This window comes from Sus scrofa, chromosome 13, assembly GCF_054392235.1.
Source record: "Sus scrofa isolate SSC_HxYL_T2T_F1_AM1 chromosome 13, Sscrofa_HxYL_maternal_Yorkshire_Landrace_v2.0, whole genome shotgun sequence".
Lineage (NCBI taxonomy): Eukaryota > Metazoa > Chordata > Mammalia > Artiodactyla > Suidae > Sus > Sus scrofa.
In genome coordinates, this window is record NC_139395.1 from 100,425,792 (window position 1) to 100,445,956 (window position 20,165).

At 32.0% G+C, this 20,165-nt stretch overlaps 1 protein-coding gene across 1 annotated transcript; it reads left to right on the forward strand.

Annotated features, from left to right (window-relative positions):
* The first annotated feature begins 3,336 nt into the window (after nucleotides 1-3,336).
* LOC146397518 (large ribosomal subunit protein eL39-like) lies at nucleotides 3,337-3,507 on the forward strand. The gene is given in 2 exon segments (XM_084990691.1): nucleotides 3,337-3,479; nucleotides 3,481-3,507. Coding segments are annotated over 2 exon segments (156 nt in total). The 5' UTR covers nucleotides 3,337-3,350.
* Nucleotides 3,508-20,165: the final 16,658 nt, after the last annotated feature.

Here is a 20,165-nt window from a genome sequence, read left to right on the forward strand (position 1 = left end):
ACTAAACATATTTTAGATTCCCTACAATGGAAATTTTAATGTAATAGTGACCAACCATTGTGACCAACAAAATTACAAAGCAAAATATAGTCCTATGATTTCCAAACTAATCCAGGGTATAGAATTAACTTTTTTTCCAGAACTCATTTTATGGAGTTTACATAAAATTTATACCCAGATTTGATAAGAAATGCACATGAAAAGCTAATCTCAGTACTTTATATTGATGCAAAAATGCTATATAAAAACCTAGAGAACCTAATCTGGCACTATATAAAAAAAGAGAATGGATTTTGGCAAAGTTGGGAATGAGTTTGTTCTCTTAGATGAAAGTTACTTTAACATTAGAAAGTCATTCAGGAAAGTTTACTTGATTGATATATTCACATTAAAACTTATGTGGTCCTGTCAACAGAGATAGAAAACACATGATTGTGTTTTTAACAATCAAGATAGAACCATACTTTTTAGCAAATTATAAATAGAACTTTTACATCCACACAGAGTTCTTCCTGTTAAACAATGAGGTTAGCAGCAGAAGCAAGGGGTGCCCTGCCTAAGATGCTCAGCAGTTGTCTCACTGTATGACACAACCAGGGCACAACTTATGAGGGAACCAACTTTGAAATCATTGGGATAGGTTTTACCTTATAATCAATGAGGAAAACAATATTGGAATTGGGCCCTTTTCTCATATCATACACATACATCAATTTATAATTGACTAAGTTTTAAATGTGAAAGACCAAATTATAAGTTTTTTGGAAGAAGATAATACTAAGTCTATAACCTTAAGGTTGGGAAAGATTTTCTAATGAGATATAAAAGTATATCTACTAAAGGAACCACTAAGAACCATTAAAGAATTCTGTTCATCAGCAGGTTCATTAGTATAGTGAAAAGATAATTTAAAAATTAAGATATTTGCAGGGGTATAGAATGAATTTCTATAATGCAATATGACAATCTTTATTGAAATAGTATAACACTCAGTGCCTACTCCAGGCGGTAGGCACTTAGAGGGCTTTACCTATTGTTTTTTGCCAGTTTCAAATTTTATTGTTTGGTGCCCATGCCATAAATTGTTAAGTATGTGGAATATTATCCCTGACATGTAATAAAATGTATAGATATTTAAAATATAATATTGTATTGAGAAGTTAAGAAACAGAAAATAATATTGAGAAAAAACACTATATATATAATATATGTATATATGTTAAAATCACACATATATATATGCCCTACATAGTTTACAATAACACATGCGTAATCACTTACATATATTAATCAAAGTGGGTGCATATAGAGATGAAGGGAATAAAAATGTGAATTAGAGATAGAAAAGTAGAACCAAGATTTTTAAAAATTCAGAATAATTAAACTTGTCATGAACTACAGTGTATGATTAACTCATCTCTGCATTTGAGTTCCAATGTGTGTTTGTACATTGGTGTGTGTATATATGTTCACGTGTGTGTGTGTGTGTGTACTGTATGAAGACTGTTGCTTCCATTAGCAATTTAGCATATACCATCATCAAGCCAGAGGGAAATTTTTTTTCAGGCATGGAGAGTTTAATTATAGAAAACCTTTCCAAAAGGACAAATCTTAACTACCATTCATAAAAAGTAGTGTCTATTACTATCTACTAAAAATATAAAACAACTTTATGCAGTACAACTAAAGAGTTTCCACTCTTTTAATTGTCTCAGTAATATTTATGTAGTCTTTGGCAGGGAAAACAAATCAATCATTCCTTTTGTTATCATAGTTTGCATTCTTATTTTTAAGAGGAACTTTTTGGTATAGAGTAGAGGATTTTGAAACAAAATCCTGTCATTTTAGCATCTAAAACTTTAGTTTGCTTGTTTGTTAACACAAAAGCAATGTGTGAAGGATTTTTCTGCAGGACAATGCTTCCAGTTGTGAATCTTTAGAGAAACATATCACTTGCTGAGAAACAGTGACTTTAGAAGTAAAACTCATTGCTATGCATATTAGAGGACAACCTGCTGTTCCAGACATTCTAAAAGGAGTTATTCTGGCTCAAGCAGTAAATCAAGCCTGAATGTTAGAGTGAGTGTCCTCACTTAAATCATTATTATGCTGCAAGTATTATATAAGCCATATTGGAGCTGTGGGGCCCTGTACAATACATACTGGGAAGCAGAGAGAGTAGGGCTGACAACCTGCCACTCAGTTTGACTTTCTTTACTTTGCATCTAATCAACAATGCTTGTATCAGGTTGAAGTCATGGCCACATTCCCAAACCAGTCACATGGCAGTGATTAAAATAATGAGGATTTTCAGTGATAAATCAATATATTTTATTCTCCTGGAAGTGCCTGTCATTTTGAAGCTGAAAATCTAGTTACATGGTTCAGCTCAAGCTAAAATGAATAAGGACTATTATTTGCTACAAAATTGTTGTTTTAAAATTCACTAGTGACCAAAGCACTAAACTATAATTATATTGGAGACAGTTTGTACTGCAAGTAATCTTCGTTTTTCTAAAATCTCATTAATCTTTATTTTAGCAAACTTTAGCTTTGAATTTAACTTGAGTATGCACATATTTTGGAGGAAAATGGAAATTACTGGGGAATTTAATGTAGACAAATTGAAAGCCCACTCTGAATATAGAAAATCTGTAGTACCCAGACCTACCACCACTAACTTACCACCAATCATAAATGTTAGTTACATATCATCTGATTCCTCTCAGATCCAGCCATATTCCTAACCATAATACTTAAAAAAAAAAAAAAAAACAGTTTTAACAAAAGGTATTCATTAAGATTACAACTAAAATAATATATTATAATTTTTTTTTGTCTTTTGTCTTTTCAGGGCCACACCCACAGCACTTGGAGGCTCCCAGGCTAGGGGTCTAATTGGAGCTGTTGCTGCCAGCCTATGCCACAGCCACAGCAACGCCAGATCCAAGCCGCCTCAGCAACCTACACCACAGGTCACAACAATGCCGGATCCTTAACTCACTGAGCAAGGCCAGGGATATAACCTGCAACCTCATGGTTCCTAGTTGGATTCATTTCTGCCGCTCCTCAATGGGAACTCTAGATTTTTTATTACTATTTTCAGATGCAGGATCTAGATTATTTGTTATCTTGCTGTTTGAATATCAAACATTCTAGCTAAAATAATATATTTTCATATATAATAATTTATTTAGAAATTTATTTTATATTAGAATTTTGCTGTTTTAAAACTATTAGCTCTAAGAGATGGCTCTAAATCATATTAACAAACAGAATCACAGTAAAGGAAATTCCACATTCGCTTCTCTTCTCCACCATCCTATATGCAGTTGAATTAGTTCCTCTCCATGTCTTCTCACAAGACTTTCAGGATCAAGCGATTCCTGGCCAAGAGACAAAAGCAGAATTATCCCATCCCCCAGTGGATTCAAATGAAAACTGGTAATAAAATCATGTAAAATTCGAAGAGAAGACATTGGAGACCGAACCATGCTGGGTCTATAAGGAGCCTCTGCACATGAGGTTGATGTGCATATTTATGCTATGTGGCGGTCACTTACTTGCATCTTACTATATAGCACTGAAAACAGCACAGCCACAGTTAGATATATCAAGAAACGGGTCCTCTTTGTGTTGGTGTTTCTGCATAGCACTTTGCCTCAGTAATAAATATGTGAAGGCCTCTTGTTGGAAAAAAAAAAAAAAAAAGAAGAAATTCCACATACTTATTTGTTGATCTTAGTATTTAATGACGTTCTGGCAGAAGCTAGAATCTGGCAGTTGGAAAATCTTCAGGGTATTCATGATAAAAATGATTGACTAAAGGCAGTCACAAAAATAAAATATCCTTTCTCTATTACAACAAGAAATGAGCAAAAAATGTATTTTTTAAACACACGTAAAATGTATATATATATATATGTACACATATGTATATATACTTAAATAATTATTAAACTGTTGGTATTATGTAAGCCGTATGGAGTTATGGATCCTTGTATAGTACATACTGGAAGCTATGGAGAAATTATGTGTGTAAAAGTATTAGACAAAAAAGGAAGGAGAAAATATTTCCTCACTCAAACTACAAAAAAGCTAGAACAGCATGGAGTTTCCCTTGTGTCTCAGTGAGTTAAGAACCTGACGTAGTGTCCCTGAGTATGTGGATTGGATTTCTGGCCTCGCTCAGTGGGTTAAGGATCCAGCATTGCCTCAAGCCCTGGTATAAATCAGAGATGCGGCTCAGATCTGGCATTTCCATGGCTGTGGTGTAGGCCTACCTGCAGCTGCAGCTTCAATTCAACCACTAGCCAGATAACTTCCATATGCCACAGGTCTGACCCTAAAAACAAAAAAACAAAACAAAACAAAAGAGCATTATACTGTGGTTATCCTACCACATGAATGCTATCCTCTCATGATTCTTTTTATAATATGTTTCATAAAATTTAGCTTAAATGTCAAAGCTCTGTCTGCCAACAAAGCAGCAGCTCCAGACTATCCCTACTTATGTCCATTGCCTTCTCTAATTGTTCCTTAAATACTCAATATTAGGAAAGGAGGTGGTGTAACAGTCTTTCCAGTGCAAATCAGAGAGACCAATAGGTCTTAGAAAATGAAGGGAGGAAGTTTTCGAATTCATCCATTCTGTAGCAGTGCAAATAGAAGTTCTATAATGATTCCCCACATAAGTGTATGTGAAATGAAGGAAGAGAATAAGATAAAGAAAAAACATATGGGATTCAAACTACTCAAACAAACTTAGAGAGAAAGGAAGGAAGGGCGGGGGGTGGGGGAGGAAGGAAGGAATTAAGGGAGGGAAGGAGAGAGGGGCGGAGGGAGGAGGGAGAACTTGTGGGAGGGAGAAAGGAAGGCAGAGAGTAACTACTCAAGTACAAATTAATAATAAAGGTGGAATACACAATTCTAAAGAAACAGTAACCAGAGTATGTATTTTTTAGGAAGAACAATTATTTTTTGTCTTTTTTTAAAAAAGTAAACATCCCTTGAAAAATAGTATATTTTACTTCCTTGATCTCTATATTAGTACCCTGTACTCTGTCCTGTACATATTAATTTTAATTTTAAAATATTATGTGATACAAAAAAATTATCATTAATTTGTTAGTTTATAGTTTGTCCTTATTTAATGTATTTTCATACTTTCTTGGGTATGCCAGGCTTGCCAATTTGAGTGTAACTCTTAGACTATAAAGAAAATGTAGTGCTCCATGTACCATAACTGGAGAGCACTACACAAGAGAGAATTCTGCACAATTATACATTTAATAACTGTTCAGTGGGGATGTCTTTGCTCAGTTTCTCTTAAGCAGTTTATTCAGGGAATCATCTAATTTTTATTGTGCAATGAAGTAAGAGTGGGTGATGGTCAGAATTACACTTTTTTGTTTTCAAAGTACTTATTATTATTACCAGCACCAGAATCAATTAAGTAAAATGGTTTTTATATTGCTTTTGTTGGTTTTCTGCATAGTTCAAACTCCATGAATAGCCAATTATTGTTTATGTTTCTGGGTTTATCTAAACTACATCACATCAAATTATGTGTTTTTATAATACTTTCCCAAGAATGCCTTTCAATATAGATTTAAGGTGTAGAGTGTATCAATTGAGTAGCAGCATAAATAATTAAGTAACTCGACAGTTGTTTCCCTTCAACCAAGAGCATGGACACTGAAGACCTGGTTTCCGCCCTTCCCTACAGTTTACATTTTAAGAATTAGGATACCAATGGAAAACTAGATAAATTTAAATTCATAACAGGGTATGGATTAAAAGAAAATTTGCTATTTTAGAATTATGTTGTCTTTCAGTTATAGATGTTCAGTTGCAAAGAGATGAGAGACTGTACCTACAAATTAGAGATTGAGCCTTGAACATTTGTCAGGGTTTTGAGGTTATGGGGAGTAATTTATATTTCAGGAGAAACAACAGGAGCCAGAGAGAGGGGGAGATTCAGTCATGTGTATACTTAGGTGTGAGAGATAAAGGAAAGCAAAGCAAATGACTAGAGACTGTGATGAGCAGATGTCATGGGACCTTGAAAATGAAGTGAAGTGTAGACGTTTTGGAAAAGAACTGGAAACACTGTAATGTCAGGGTGTGAGTAATTTTATCCAGAACTGAAGATTTCAAATATAAATATAACCACTTTCCGTAACCTCATTAACATGTAATCATGCCAAAATGATTGATTGGAATAAATATTAAAACTGTTCGAGAAGTACATTTAAATGTTTATTGAACCTGATTTAATTCCTTCAAGTCAAGGATCTGAAGCCTTTTAAGTATAAATAGGCTGGTCTAGAGTTATCGAATATAGTAGTCCATCTTGGAAAGAAAAATAGGCTATATTTAGATCCTTATTAGGAATGCATTATAGTTAACCAGTTTTATATTTGTATTTTTATTTTATTATATTTTAATTTAATTTTAAAAAAAATTTTTATTTTTTGTCTTTTTGCCATTTCTAGGGCCACTTCCACGGCATATGGAGGTTCCCAGGCTAGGGGTCTAGTCGGAACTGTAGCCGCCAGCCTATACCACAGCCATGGACAATGTGGGATCCAAGTCGCATCTGCAACCTACACCACAGCTCATGGCAACACGGGATCCTTAACCCACTGAACAAGGCCAGGGATCGAACCCACAACCTCATGGTTCCTAGTCGGATTCGTTAACCACCGAATCACGATGGGAACTCTTCTATTTTTATTTTTATGTTTAGTTTCTAAACATACTAAAAGAGATGACTATAATAAAGGAAAATTATATAATTGAGCATTATGGCAACATTTAACCATTCTTAAAATAATTATTAGTTAAAGATTGCTGCAATAGTCAGTTAAGTCTACTCAGAAAAGGAAAACCAAGGAGTCAAAGTTTATAGAGAAGCATTTGCAGTGTGACAGCTGCTTCTATATCATCTCCTGGCATCTTATCATCTCGTAACACCTTATTGTGCACATTTTAAATGTACACAATAGAAACTTAAAGATTCAGTAACTTACCAAGGACGCCACTTAGACAACTGACAAGCCTGGATATATCCATGGCTGTTCATATTGTAGAAAAACTTTAATGAAAATAATTGTTTAATAAGAGTACAGCTGTAAAGAGGAAAAAGAAGAAATGAATTATAAAGTCCTAAAGTGATCAAAGCATAGATTGAAAATTATTTCAAAAGTAATATAGAAATTATCTGAAACATGAAACTCTTGACAAACATGATACTGAAAAAGTCAAGAACAGTTAAAGCATTTGTGAATAAGGCTATTATGAAGAAAATCTGTAATATATTAGATGAATGATAAAAAGATAAACATTCTCAACCTAGGAGTTAAGATATAATTAATAATCTTATAAAAATGAAGATTCTTTTGACCACAATAGGGGAATGGGTTTTCATTAGGCTACAGCATTTTAAAAATTCTTTGGAAAGAAAAAGTAGAAAAGGAGTTTACTAAGCTTACTCTCATAAGCTTCCAAGAACAACCAGTCAGGAAATGACCTTATGATTATATTTAATGGCTTAAATAAATATCACCTACTGAAAAGACTTTTGGACTTAATACTTATCTTCAACTATTTTACATTAGTTGAAAATATTATTCTGGCTAGAAAGTAAATACTAATTTTTAACTCATCCCAGGAGGAAGATGTATATGTAAACTTTTAAATGAAGAATGTATTATAATTAAATTGACATAGTCATTTACCTTTTAATCTTATGTGATAGATTATCCCTTATTTTAATATATATTTTAATGTGCATCATTTTTTCCATCTCAGATAGCCATATTTCAACTTTCTAAAGTTTATTAATAAACTTTAGGTAACCTACTTTGAGTTTAGATAGGTGATGAATGGGCCAAGGTTGTAAATCTAACCCCTGAGTGAGATGAATAACTTTGGCAGTTATTTAATGATCACATAAAATATGTTATTCTCACTAACAAAGAGAAGATTCATATTTAAAACTTGTTGTACTATTCATCATGTATCAGGGAAACTATTTTAAGAACAATGGCATAATGATTGTGATGAAATGTTAATTCTAATAAGTTGCTCTTGGAAACATGAATTATAACTTTTTAAAAGTAATCTCTCAATATGTATTAAATAAACATTTCATGTTGATCCAGCAATTTCATCTTGGAGTCTATCCCATAGAACTACAGATAGAAAGTTGAATATATTTAACTTAATAGATGGCCAAATTGAAATAATCAGGTACTGAAGTGATACCATTAAAAACAATGGAGAAACAAAACAAATCTATTCAAGGGAGAAAAACATGACAGAGTACACACCAAATAATTAACATAGGCTTGATAATGGGATTGATTAGAAAGATATGTAAAGAGAACTCAATTTTTTTTTTTTTTTTTTTTGCTTTTTAGGGCTGCACTTGTGGCATATAGAAGTTCCCAGGCTAGGGGTCAAATCAGAGCTACAGCTGCTGGCCTACAACATAGCCACGGCAACATCAGATCCAAGCTGCATCTGCGACCTACAACATAGCTCACGGGAGTGCCAGATCCTTAACCCACTGAGCAAGGCCAGGGATCGAGCCCACAACCTCACGGTTCCTAGTTGTATTTGTTTCTGCTGTGCCACAGCCAGAACCCTGAACCCGATTTTTATTTATTCTTTAATTCTATGTTTATTGGATTCCTACGTTCTCACAAATGTCTTTTTAAAGGATAATACAGCAGCAAATACAACACACAAAATTATTGTCCATATAGAATTTACATTCTAGTATAGAAGACAGATGTTATCCTCCAAAAATTAAGTGTATAATACGTCAAATAACTGCTTTGAAGTAAATTAAATTTTATGGAGCTGAAGAGTGAAGGGATATATATGTTAATTAAGAGTGAATAATTTTGAAAACATGACAGAATAGAAATGTGAATGTAATGATTCACCCATTGCTCATTTTAACATATTTTTAAATAATTTTAAATTGATCAAATAAATAAAAACAAATTAGACCAAGGATACCAAAGACATCTAACCCAGACAGCTAAATTGAAAAAAAAAAAAAAATGTGGCCAAGTCTGTAATACCAGGTAAATTGGAGTATCTCAATTGCTAGAAAAATTATAAGGGATATAAAAGTTAACCTGGGCTCTATGACCACTGTTAATTTTTGTTATTTGTTTGTTTTTAGTGTTTTGGAATTGTCTCATTTAGAAAACTGAACTCTATTCTGTCTTAGATATAAAAGCTTTCAGAACTCTTTTGAGATCTTTAGAGCCTGTTAAAGAAAACCCCATCTAAACCAAATGCCTATTCACCTGGTATCTTTTTATGCATATTCATATGATCTGAAACATGACTAGTCACAGCATCATCTCATTTGGAGGCAGGGACATGGATTAGATGACTTATCTTACAAAACTTTATCAAAATATTTTCTGAATGGATTAAAAATAAATTTTTTTTATCTTCATTTATGTTAGCAAAGCCATTGCTACATTTTGAAGTCCCCAAAATCTTCAAGGTAAAAATATGTAGAAGGTAGCCTATCAAATCTCTTTCCATAGCTGCAGGAAAGCCTGTTGGAACATGCTTGGAGTATTCAGGAAAATAGGATCTCTACTAGTCCAGGATCCTTGAACTCAGAATATGAGTGTGCTACCTAGTAAATTCCATACTTGTATATCATCTTACCACAGAGGACTAAAGTAAAGATCAAAGGAGATATTTTGTAGGAATTCATGAAAAGATGAAGAGTTAGATGTCAGTATAATAAATTATTATTTATTATTATGTAAGTATATTGTTGGATTTTACTTCCAGGATCAAATGCCATTATTTTCACCAAGTAAAAATTTCTTTTAAAAAAATTAAAGCACTCTTTTAGAATTTTCTAGATACTGTATATTACTTGATTAGATCGAAGGAGTTTCCATTGTGGCTCCACAGTAACAAACCTGACTAGTATCCATGAGGACACGGGTTTTATCCATGTCCTTGCTCAGTGGATTAAGTATCTGGCATTGCCATGAACTGTGGTGTAGATCACAGATGTGGCTCAGATCTGGCTTATTGTGGCTGTGCTGTAGCCTGGCAGCTACAACTCTGATTCAACCCTAGCCTGGGAACTTCCATATCCTGTGGGTGCAGTCTTAGAAAGACCAAAAAAAAAAAAAAAAAAATTGAAAAAAGAAGACAAAATCATGGTCTCAGTGTACAAACCCATGCAAACTGGAAAGACAATAACTCATTTTTTAAATTCAAGTTACAGGGTTTTCAATAAAAAATGTGATAAGAATGGAAATAAGATTTCAATCATATAACTTAAATTGTATGCTACTTTATATAATTACTGAAAAATGTTATTTTGAGAACCTTGCAAATACTATGTTGATTATCAAAGTCAATATCCTTCCTTCCTTCCTAATAAATAGCCCTTTGAAAAATAAGCAAAAACAAATCCTAATATTTTCTTTCTTTTTTTTTATTGAGAAGGTAAGAAAGATTTCTTTGGAATTTTGCTTTAAACAGAGGAACATTCTCATTTTAGTATATCAAGCCTCAGGTCTTACATTTATATGAAGCCAACGGAAAATGCTTGGGTGCCCACAGAGGCTGAGTAGACTCATCTTAGATGAACATGTTAGGCGCAATTAAGTAGACCATCATGATTAGTTATGAATTCAGATGTTTTTTATGATGATAAAATAAAAGTACATTTGTTTGTAAGGTTAGTTTCCCAGAGAAGTTTGCAATTATTTTGCTTTGAGGAAGGGGACAAATACTGAAATAGGTTCTAAGAGGGAATATGTACATGTGAAGACTCTAGTTGCAATTCTTTTTTCTTTTTTAATTTTTTTCATTTATGATAATTTTTATTTTTTCCATTATAGCTAGTTTACAGTGTTCTGTCAATTTTCTACTGTACAGCAAGGTGACCCGGTTACATATACATGTATACATTCTTTTTTCTCACATTATCATGCTCCATAAGTCACTAGACATAGTTCCCAGTGCTAAACAGAAGGATCTCATTGCTTATCCATTCCAAAGTCAAATAGTTTGCATCTATTAACCTCAAATTCCCAATCCATCCCACTCCCTCCTTCGCCCCCTTGGCAACCACAATCTGTTCTCCATGCCCATGATTTTCTTCTCTGTGGAAAGGTTCATTTGTGCCATATATTAGATTCCAGATATAAGTGATATTCTATGGTGTCTTTCTATTTATGACTTACTTCACTTAGTATGAGAGTATCTAGTTCCTTCCATGTTGCTGCAAATGGCATTTTTTGTTCTTTTTAATGGCTGAGTAATATTCCATTGTGTATATATACCACATCTTCTTCTGTCAGTGGACATTTAGGTTGTTTCCATGTCTTGGCTATTGTGAATAGTGCAGCAGTGAACATTCAGGTGTATGTGTCTTTTTCAAGGAAAGTTTTCTCCAGACATATGCCTCTAGTTGTAATTCTGAGTAATAGTGATTAATTGTGTTTTGACAACTGAAATTGAGGATAAAGAAATAGAAGTCATTGAGTCTCGATAAATATGGCATTCAATTACTAAGGTGATATCAGTAACTGGGATAAAGTAACTTAAAATGTAAAAGAATTTTAACGCAGAAAATACATGTTGTAGTAGAGTAAATCATGTAAATCATACGTTTACTTGACTTAAAGTTGGTAATCTGTAGTTATAGTGACTCTAAAAGATGTTTTACCTTTCTGCTAACTCATGAAAAGAAAAAAAAAAAGTTAATGGATGAAGAGAGGTTTTTTTTAATTACCTAAGGAATTAATAGAAAATATGTAACAAATAAGCATGCACCTACCTGACAGTATTTTGAATTTTACTTTCAAAATAACTAGTAGATGTAGATATGGTAGCATGAATATATATTTATATACATACAAAAATTAAATTTAATATATATATATTTTTCACAGGTGTGATTACTATACCGAATGCTACTGAAAAAAATACAATTGTTGTGGTAGGTGAAAAAAACCGAAAAATACAACTAATACTAAAATAAATTCACATAGAAAAGGATGTAGAACTAAATTGTTTCAAAGGAGGATATTAAAAATTAGATATTAAGACCAAAAGGGTATATTTCAATGAAGAGTAATATGTATCACTAAAATAACAAAAAGGTATGCTTAAAGAAGATAGTTTATAAATATTTTGCAAAACATTCTTAAAATTATTGCCTTTGTTGATTGTATTTTTTCTGCTTATATGTAGGTGTATGTATTTATGTACACAGATAAATACCTCATAATAATTATGCATGTGTATGCATGTATATGTATTTGTTTATACTCACAAACATTAGAAATTAAATATAAGACATAATACAACCATAATTGTCAGTTATGGTATTAAGTAGGTATGTATTAATATGTACTAGCATGGAAAAAGTACGATGTTAAGGTTTTCTTTTGTTGAAGCAACATTTTTATTATTTATTATCTTTAATTCCAAATTGTTTCAGTGGTTTCCTCTGAGTATATGAAAAATCAGTTCCAATACTCCTTGTGTGTCATTAAGTTTGTCTTTGACAGAAGAGGAATGATGAAAGTTCCTATTATCTTTCTGTTTATGGATAGTAATTCTATTACATAATACTGTGTATATTAAATTCTGATCATACCATGGAAGCATACCAACAAAATATGTTAGGTGATTCATTTATATTTTTATTTGTATTTATTGAAGTATAGTTGTGTACAACATTATATGTTACAAGTTTTCATTATAGTGATTCACAGTTGTTTAAAGTCATACTTCATGTATAGCTATTATAAAATATTAGCTATATTCCCTGTGCTGTAAAATATGTCCTTATGGCTCATTTTATACATAATAGTGTGTACCTCTTACTCCCCTACCCATGCTTGTCCCTCCCTCCTTCCCTATCCTCACTGGTGACTGCTAGTTTGTTCTCTATGTCAGTGAGTCTACTTCTTTTTTGCTATATTCATAATTTGTTTTTGGATTCCACATATAAGTGATATTTTACAGTATTTGTCTGATTTATTTCACTTAGCATAATAACCTCAAAGACCATTCATGTTGTTGAAAGTGGTAAAGTTGCATTATTTTTTATGGCTGAGTAATATTTCATTGTATATATATTTACCACATCTTCATTATCCACTCATCTGTTAAAGGACCTGTAGGTTGCTAACATGCATGTCTTGGCTATTGTAAATAATGCTTCTGTGAACATTAGGCGCAAGTATCTCTTTGGATTAGTGGTTTTGGTTTTTACGGGATATATGCCCATGAGTGGAATTGCTGGGTCATATGGTAGTTCTATATTTAGTTTTTTTGAGAAACTTCCATACTCTTTTCCACAGTGGTCCATGTGATTGATTCATTTATATTGCTTCTGGCTTACCGTCTTTGTTTTCACTATCAGTGCAACTGAATTTTACTTTTCTTTACTTGTTTTTTATTCTATGAATATTTCTAAATATCATTAGTTGTAGGAAATGCAGAAATGTCTTGTTAAGTGAGAATATTTGAAATCATCAATTCATTATATTGCTGAAGTAAAAAGAAGCTTCCATTTATTTTTTCATTTCCAGATTTCTGATTTAAAAAAATACAAATAGAAATTCTTAATAATCTCACTAAATTCTTAGTGAAAAATATAATAGAATTCAGGGAGAAGTGTTTAATAATATAAAGAAAAAATTTTGTACAGAGGAATTATAATTTGGGGAAATTAAAAATCTGTCACTTTGAAATATTGATATTTGGTAATCATTGGTTAATCACTGGTAAGATTCTTGTTTAAAATTTTATAGAATCAAAATTACAAATAATTATCTTAAAAGCATTCTTACAAATTCTTTGAAGCTGATGTTGAAGTTTGAGTAGTGTGAACAAAATTGGTATGTGCTTTTGTGTGCTTAAATTTTTCCATATCCTTTTATTTTTAATTGTGATGATTTATCATGGATATTGCTGTTATCTTGGAGTTTTCCTCCATGAACATCTGAAACGGGAAGGTAAATTTTCAGCTATTACTTCATTCTCACATGATGAGAAAAAAATCTTTGAAAAGAGCCCATATTTTGGTAAGAAAATTAGTCTAAAAGAATTATAAATAAAATTAAATATATTGGTGAAAGAATAAATGTTTAACCTTATGAATGCTAGCAACCAAAAACAATTCTACAAACAGATAAGAAAATAAGTAAATGGCATAAGAATGAAAGGATTACAATATAACTTGTTATTTAGAAAGCCCATTGATAATAAATTGTTAGAATTAGTAAAATAATTCAGCACTGCCTGTACTTACTAGATTAAATATTTACCACAGAAGTAAAACTAAAACTCTGATGAGAAATAGAAAATATTCACTACAGAATCTGAAATTTCACATTATCTAGTAATTGATTTTAAGGCAAATTATGACTGTTATGGAGAAAAATTTTTATGACATAATGCCAAAAAAGATGTTCCGAGTATTTAAAGAGTTAAATAGTTTTCATGAGTGGAACTGAAATTGAAATTAGATCAGTTCTCCCTAAATTAATTTACAAATGAAATGCAATCAAAATAAATATTTGAAAAAAATGATTAAAAAATGTGACATGATTATTCTAAAATTTATGGAATAATATAGGCCAATAAAATAGTCAACTTTTTAAGGAGATGGTTCACTCAAGACATTGAAACATGCTGAAGAAAAGCATATCAATCATCATACAAGAACCAATGTGCTATGTGTAAAGAATAGAGAGCTAACCAATAGATCCAGGCACAGAGTTGGATAAAGCTGAAAAAATAAATCAGTGTCCATATTAGTATATTACATACAAAATTTAACTCCAGATGTGTTCAAGACCTAAATGTTAAACCTTAAAGAGTATTTTCTTTCCATGTGACAGAACTCAAGATGGCTTTCTTAAACAAGATTTCTAAAGTAACATTTTAAAAAGAGTACATTAAGCCTTCAAAGTTAAGAATTTCTTTTTAATAAAGGACACCATAGACATTGTTACCAGAGAGATGACAGACTAAGAGAAAATATTTTGTAATTCCTGAACACATTAAAAACAATCCAGGATACCTAATTAAAAGTGTGTAACCAGAATTCTTGGAAAGCTGAATTGAAAGGGTAATACGTCTATGAAGAGATTGTCAAATTACAACTCAAATGGAGAGTGAAAATTACAACAAAGGGAATATTTTACAGCCAGAAGCTGAGCAAACATTAGAAATATAGCAATGATTTTCATAACTGAGGATTTTAGTACTGCAGGTGATAGTGTAAAATTACTATATATTCCTGAAAGCAATCTGGAAATATTTGAAGTATGTATGATCAATAACTTTTGTTTAGTTGCTCAAAATTATGTATAATTTAGGTATGCATATGAATAATATAAAATGAAAAGTACGTAAAATGTATTCATATCCATAAATATATTTTATTAGACAAATTTTAGATCAAAAAATTGCAGATACTATAGGTGTTCAATCCTAAAGGAATAAATAAATAACGAATGGGAAAAACATTCTCTGAAACATTATTCAGAACTTGGAAGGAAGATATCAGATGCACATACAGTAATATGGACAGATCTCTAGAACACAAGTGAGTAAATCAAGAAATTCCATCTCCAGAAATGACTGAGTAATCTTATCATACCATTCCTCCCAAGGACAACAATTACAAACTCAAGGGAAAAAAAAAAATTCTATCTCAAGTCACTAGAAATGGAAAATTAGCTATCAGCTTTTGGAGGGGGCTGACAACTGGAAGGAGGAAGCAGCACTGGGTAAGTTTCCCATTTTTTGGTTTGAGGGCAGTCAAAGTGTCAAAATCATGGAAAGAACAGCTACAGTTTTACTGGCTTAAAGAACCAGTTAGGGCAACTCTAACAACTATAAAGAGAGGTGGGGAATCCCACCTTTGAGAAAACCATTGAGAAACAATCCTATGTTCTGTTTATAAACTGCTGAAATACCATGTCTGACCCTCCACTAAGAGTGGAGGTGGTAGAGTTGCTAGAGCTCAGCTAATGCTGTTGGTACTAAACTGAGATCCAGAGTTTGGAATTTAAGTTTAGCGTGTTAACTGACTACTAAAACAAAAGACTCATTCTCTTGGTAACAATATAGTTGAATCTGAATCCAGGATCTCTACAATGAATTATTTATAATGTTAATGGAGTTCCTAGAGTCACTTTGTAATGCATTTTGGTGAAAAGCCAATACTAACACTTAAGCTGGATTCAAAAAGCCAATGCATTGAGACTACTGCTGCATTTACTGAAAGAATGGTATTATAGACAGTACTGTGTAGGTTCTGCGTTTTGAAGACACAGGTAAGAAATGTTTAGCCCAGAGCCAGTGACTCTTAAGTTATTTTGTTATGATTATTGTTGCCAATTTTTCATTGTTAGAAAGCTGAAACTAAATTTGAGCTCCATCTCTATCAGTTGTGTAAAAATGTCTACAATTTGATGTATCTTATGTGTTACTCAACAATCCACAACAGTCGTCAATACCTCTCCTGTTTGGTTTATTTTTTCTTACTTTTGCATTAATAAATGCAATTATGTTTTGAATATCAGCTATGGGTCAAGGACTCTTTCATTTTGATATACCATGTGAATCTTTCTAAGACACTCTACATCTTTTATGGAACATGGAAAGATATAAATAAATAGCCATTTAGTGCATAATTTTTGAATGAACGCATGATGAAAGTAGAAACCAAACCAGTTGACTTAAGAAAAAGTGTTACATTAGGCAAATCGATATACTTTAAATCTCTGATGCTACCAAAGGTTTTATAATCTTTTAAGAAAATAAGCAGGTATATAAAGTTAAAAATGGCTTGTACTTTTGAGAATACCAAGATGTGGGGTCACAATGTTACAGGAGATGTTCCCTGATTTATTTTGGACAATGCATTTGCTTTAGTTGTGTTTGTAACAATATATTTACTTTCAGAAGTATGACCAATCCTATGTAGACTTTGGCTGTCTTCACAACTCCAGAATTTTGCCTGACCCCATTCCTTTTTTTGTGTAACTTCTGTTACACAGTGAATATTTCATTTTTGCTATATAATTCTTTGTAATTGTCTGGTGGCTGCTGGACTTTTTCTTTATATTTTGTTACTGTCACAATGAATCTAATCTCTATTGTATGATTTTTCACAGGTATCTTTCATCAATGAAACCTCCTAATTTTACATAACTGAAAGTAAAAATTATAGATCTTTATTCTCAGGTTCCTCTGCTATGATTCATTGATGAGTTGCAAAATTTAAAATAATGCAAAGTTGAATAAACAAACAAGTAGGATACTGTTAGAATCTATAATTGTACATGTAGCCTCAAATGTAAATATTAACACTTGAAGAAAAATGTATTTACATTGAGGTGAATATAAAAATATTACATATAAAGAATCACACAAACTACTTGGGAAAGCATGCATACATACTTACACACATACATGTGCACATACACACATATTCATACAAATAAAATAAAAATTAAAGGACAAAACAAGCTAGGGGGAAAAAAAAACTTAAAAACTGCTTAAACAGCCTGCTAAAGTTAACCTGGAAAGAAATCCAAGTATAAAGCAATGCAGGCTTCTTCCTTAGAGCAGTAGTCCCTGTCCAATTTGACCAAATAGGGCCTTAATCATGTGGAATCAATAAACACAGATTCAAAGACACTTACTAAGATTCCAAGTAAAGCTTCAAACACTTTGTCAAGAGCAGGGAATTTTCTCACAAGGTATTTTATTTTTACCCTGGCAAACAATGTGAACCAAAGGTGATTTCATAAAAAGGATCATGATTTTAAGCTTCAGACCTAAGGGATTTCAACATGGGATGAGAAGGGTATTAATAGAGTATATTTCATAGTAAATCAAAAGCCCATCACCCAATTCATAGTAGGTCCTTAATATTTATTTAAAAATGCACAAAAAGAAAGATAAAAAGTGAAACATAAGCTTCCTTTGTTTCTTAAATAAAAGGTCAACTTATTAACAAAGCGCATTAAAAAGATCATTAAAATGAAGTAAATCAACAAGCAAATCTTATAAAGTAATTAAAGGTCATGTTTATTAGCTAGTACCTGATTTCCTATGTAGATACTACATGTGTATTATCAACTAATTAATTGTCTAGACATTTCACAGGATGGAACCTTACACATTTTTCTAATTGTTCATTGGAGTGTATGTGTGTAATGATTCTACCTGTACAGGTAGATAATTATGGAATTATAATGACAATGACAGAGAACAATTCATTCAATATTCTTTATTTTCAACATTCACCTTTTCCAAGTATTTTCACTGGCATGAAACATACATAGCATTGTCCCTAACTTTTTTAGTTTGCAGAAGGAACAGGGTAGATTTGAAAGTTTTGTGTCTGATACACCTAAGTTTAAATTATTCTCATATTTTAGCTTTATGTATTTTGCAGAAAGATGATTAGAGGTAATGTATGCTCAATACTTAGTATAGTTTTTGGAACACATTTTTTTATATCCTCAATAAATGGCGTAACTCTAGACGGAAGGTGGAAAGGTAAGTGATGCATTTTAAATGGTACATTACCAAAATAAATCATGAATGAAGAAGTTTTGGGTACTTGTATAAATAGAATTTCAAGTTACCTAATGTAACTGGAAAAGCAAACTTCCTGATTACATCAGATAAAGAAATATAAAATTTATTGGCTATTTATAACATTTATTTAATGTGGTATGTTGGTACCATGCTTGAAACTGAAGGCATGAGCAGAGAATCAGAATTTTAAGTTTATTTATTTATTTATTTATTACTATGTTCCAGACACTGTTTTATTTATATTTTTTTCATTTTTTGTTATTTCCCCAATACAATTTTTTTTTCCTACTGTACAGCATGGTGACCCAGTTATACATACATGTATACATTCTTTTTTCTCACATTATCATGCTCCGTCATAAGTGACTAGACAGAGTTCCCAGTGCTACACAGCAGAATCTCATTGCTAATCCATTCCAAAGGCAATAGTCTGTGTCTATTAATCCCAAACTCCCAATCCATCCCACTCCCTCCCCATCCATCTCCCCCTTGGCAACCACAATTCTATTCTCCAAGTCCGTGATTTTCTTTTCTGTGGAAAGGTTCATTTGTGCCATATATTAGATTCCAGATAAAAGTGATATCATATGGTATTTGTCTTTCTCTTTCTGACTTACTTCACTTAGTATGAGAGTCTCTAGTTTTAGCCATGTTGCTGCAAATGGCATTATTTTGTTCTTTTTATGGCTGAGTAGTATTCCATTGTATGTATGTATATATATATATATATATATATATATATATATATATATACACCACATCTTGGATGGACATTTGGGTTGTTTCCATGTCTTGGCTATTGTGAATAGTGCTAAGGAGTTATTTAGTCAAGTATTTATACTCTTATTTTTATTGCAAAAACACTTCTGAATACATGAAAGCACCAATATTTATATTTACTTGTATAGTTTTCATTAGCTGTATGTTATTATTGCTGTTCATATTTAGTTTCATCATCTCAGTTTGTGACCTCCAGCAAGTGTTGTTTGTTCACACAATCTCTATAGGCAACTATACAATTAAAATGTCACTAATCTTGAAAAGTAATGCAATCTCTTTGTACCCAATTATCTATATCATAAATTGCATTAGTTTCATACTGGTTATATGAGGTGTTGTCATGAGAAATATAAATATCCATGATAAATTTTGTATGGCTTGGTATAAAAATAAGATATCCCTGAATAACAGTGACTCAGCTGATGGGCAACTCAGATCTAATTACATGAAATGAAGCATAAAACTGTTATATCCTTACAAAGATATCCCTAAAAATATAACATGATAATGCAAAGGGCAAGATGGCTTTAATAAATGGTATTGAATTTTCCCATGGCCTACTGAGTGGGAAAATAATAATAAATGACATGTTCTATTGAGACATAAATGATATGAAGTAAACTGCATATATTTAAAGTATACAATTTGATAAGTTTTGACCTGTAGAACTGACCACAACCAAAACAAGAAGCATACATCCATCTCCCCTAGAGTTTCCTCATACCCCTTTCTAATCCCTC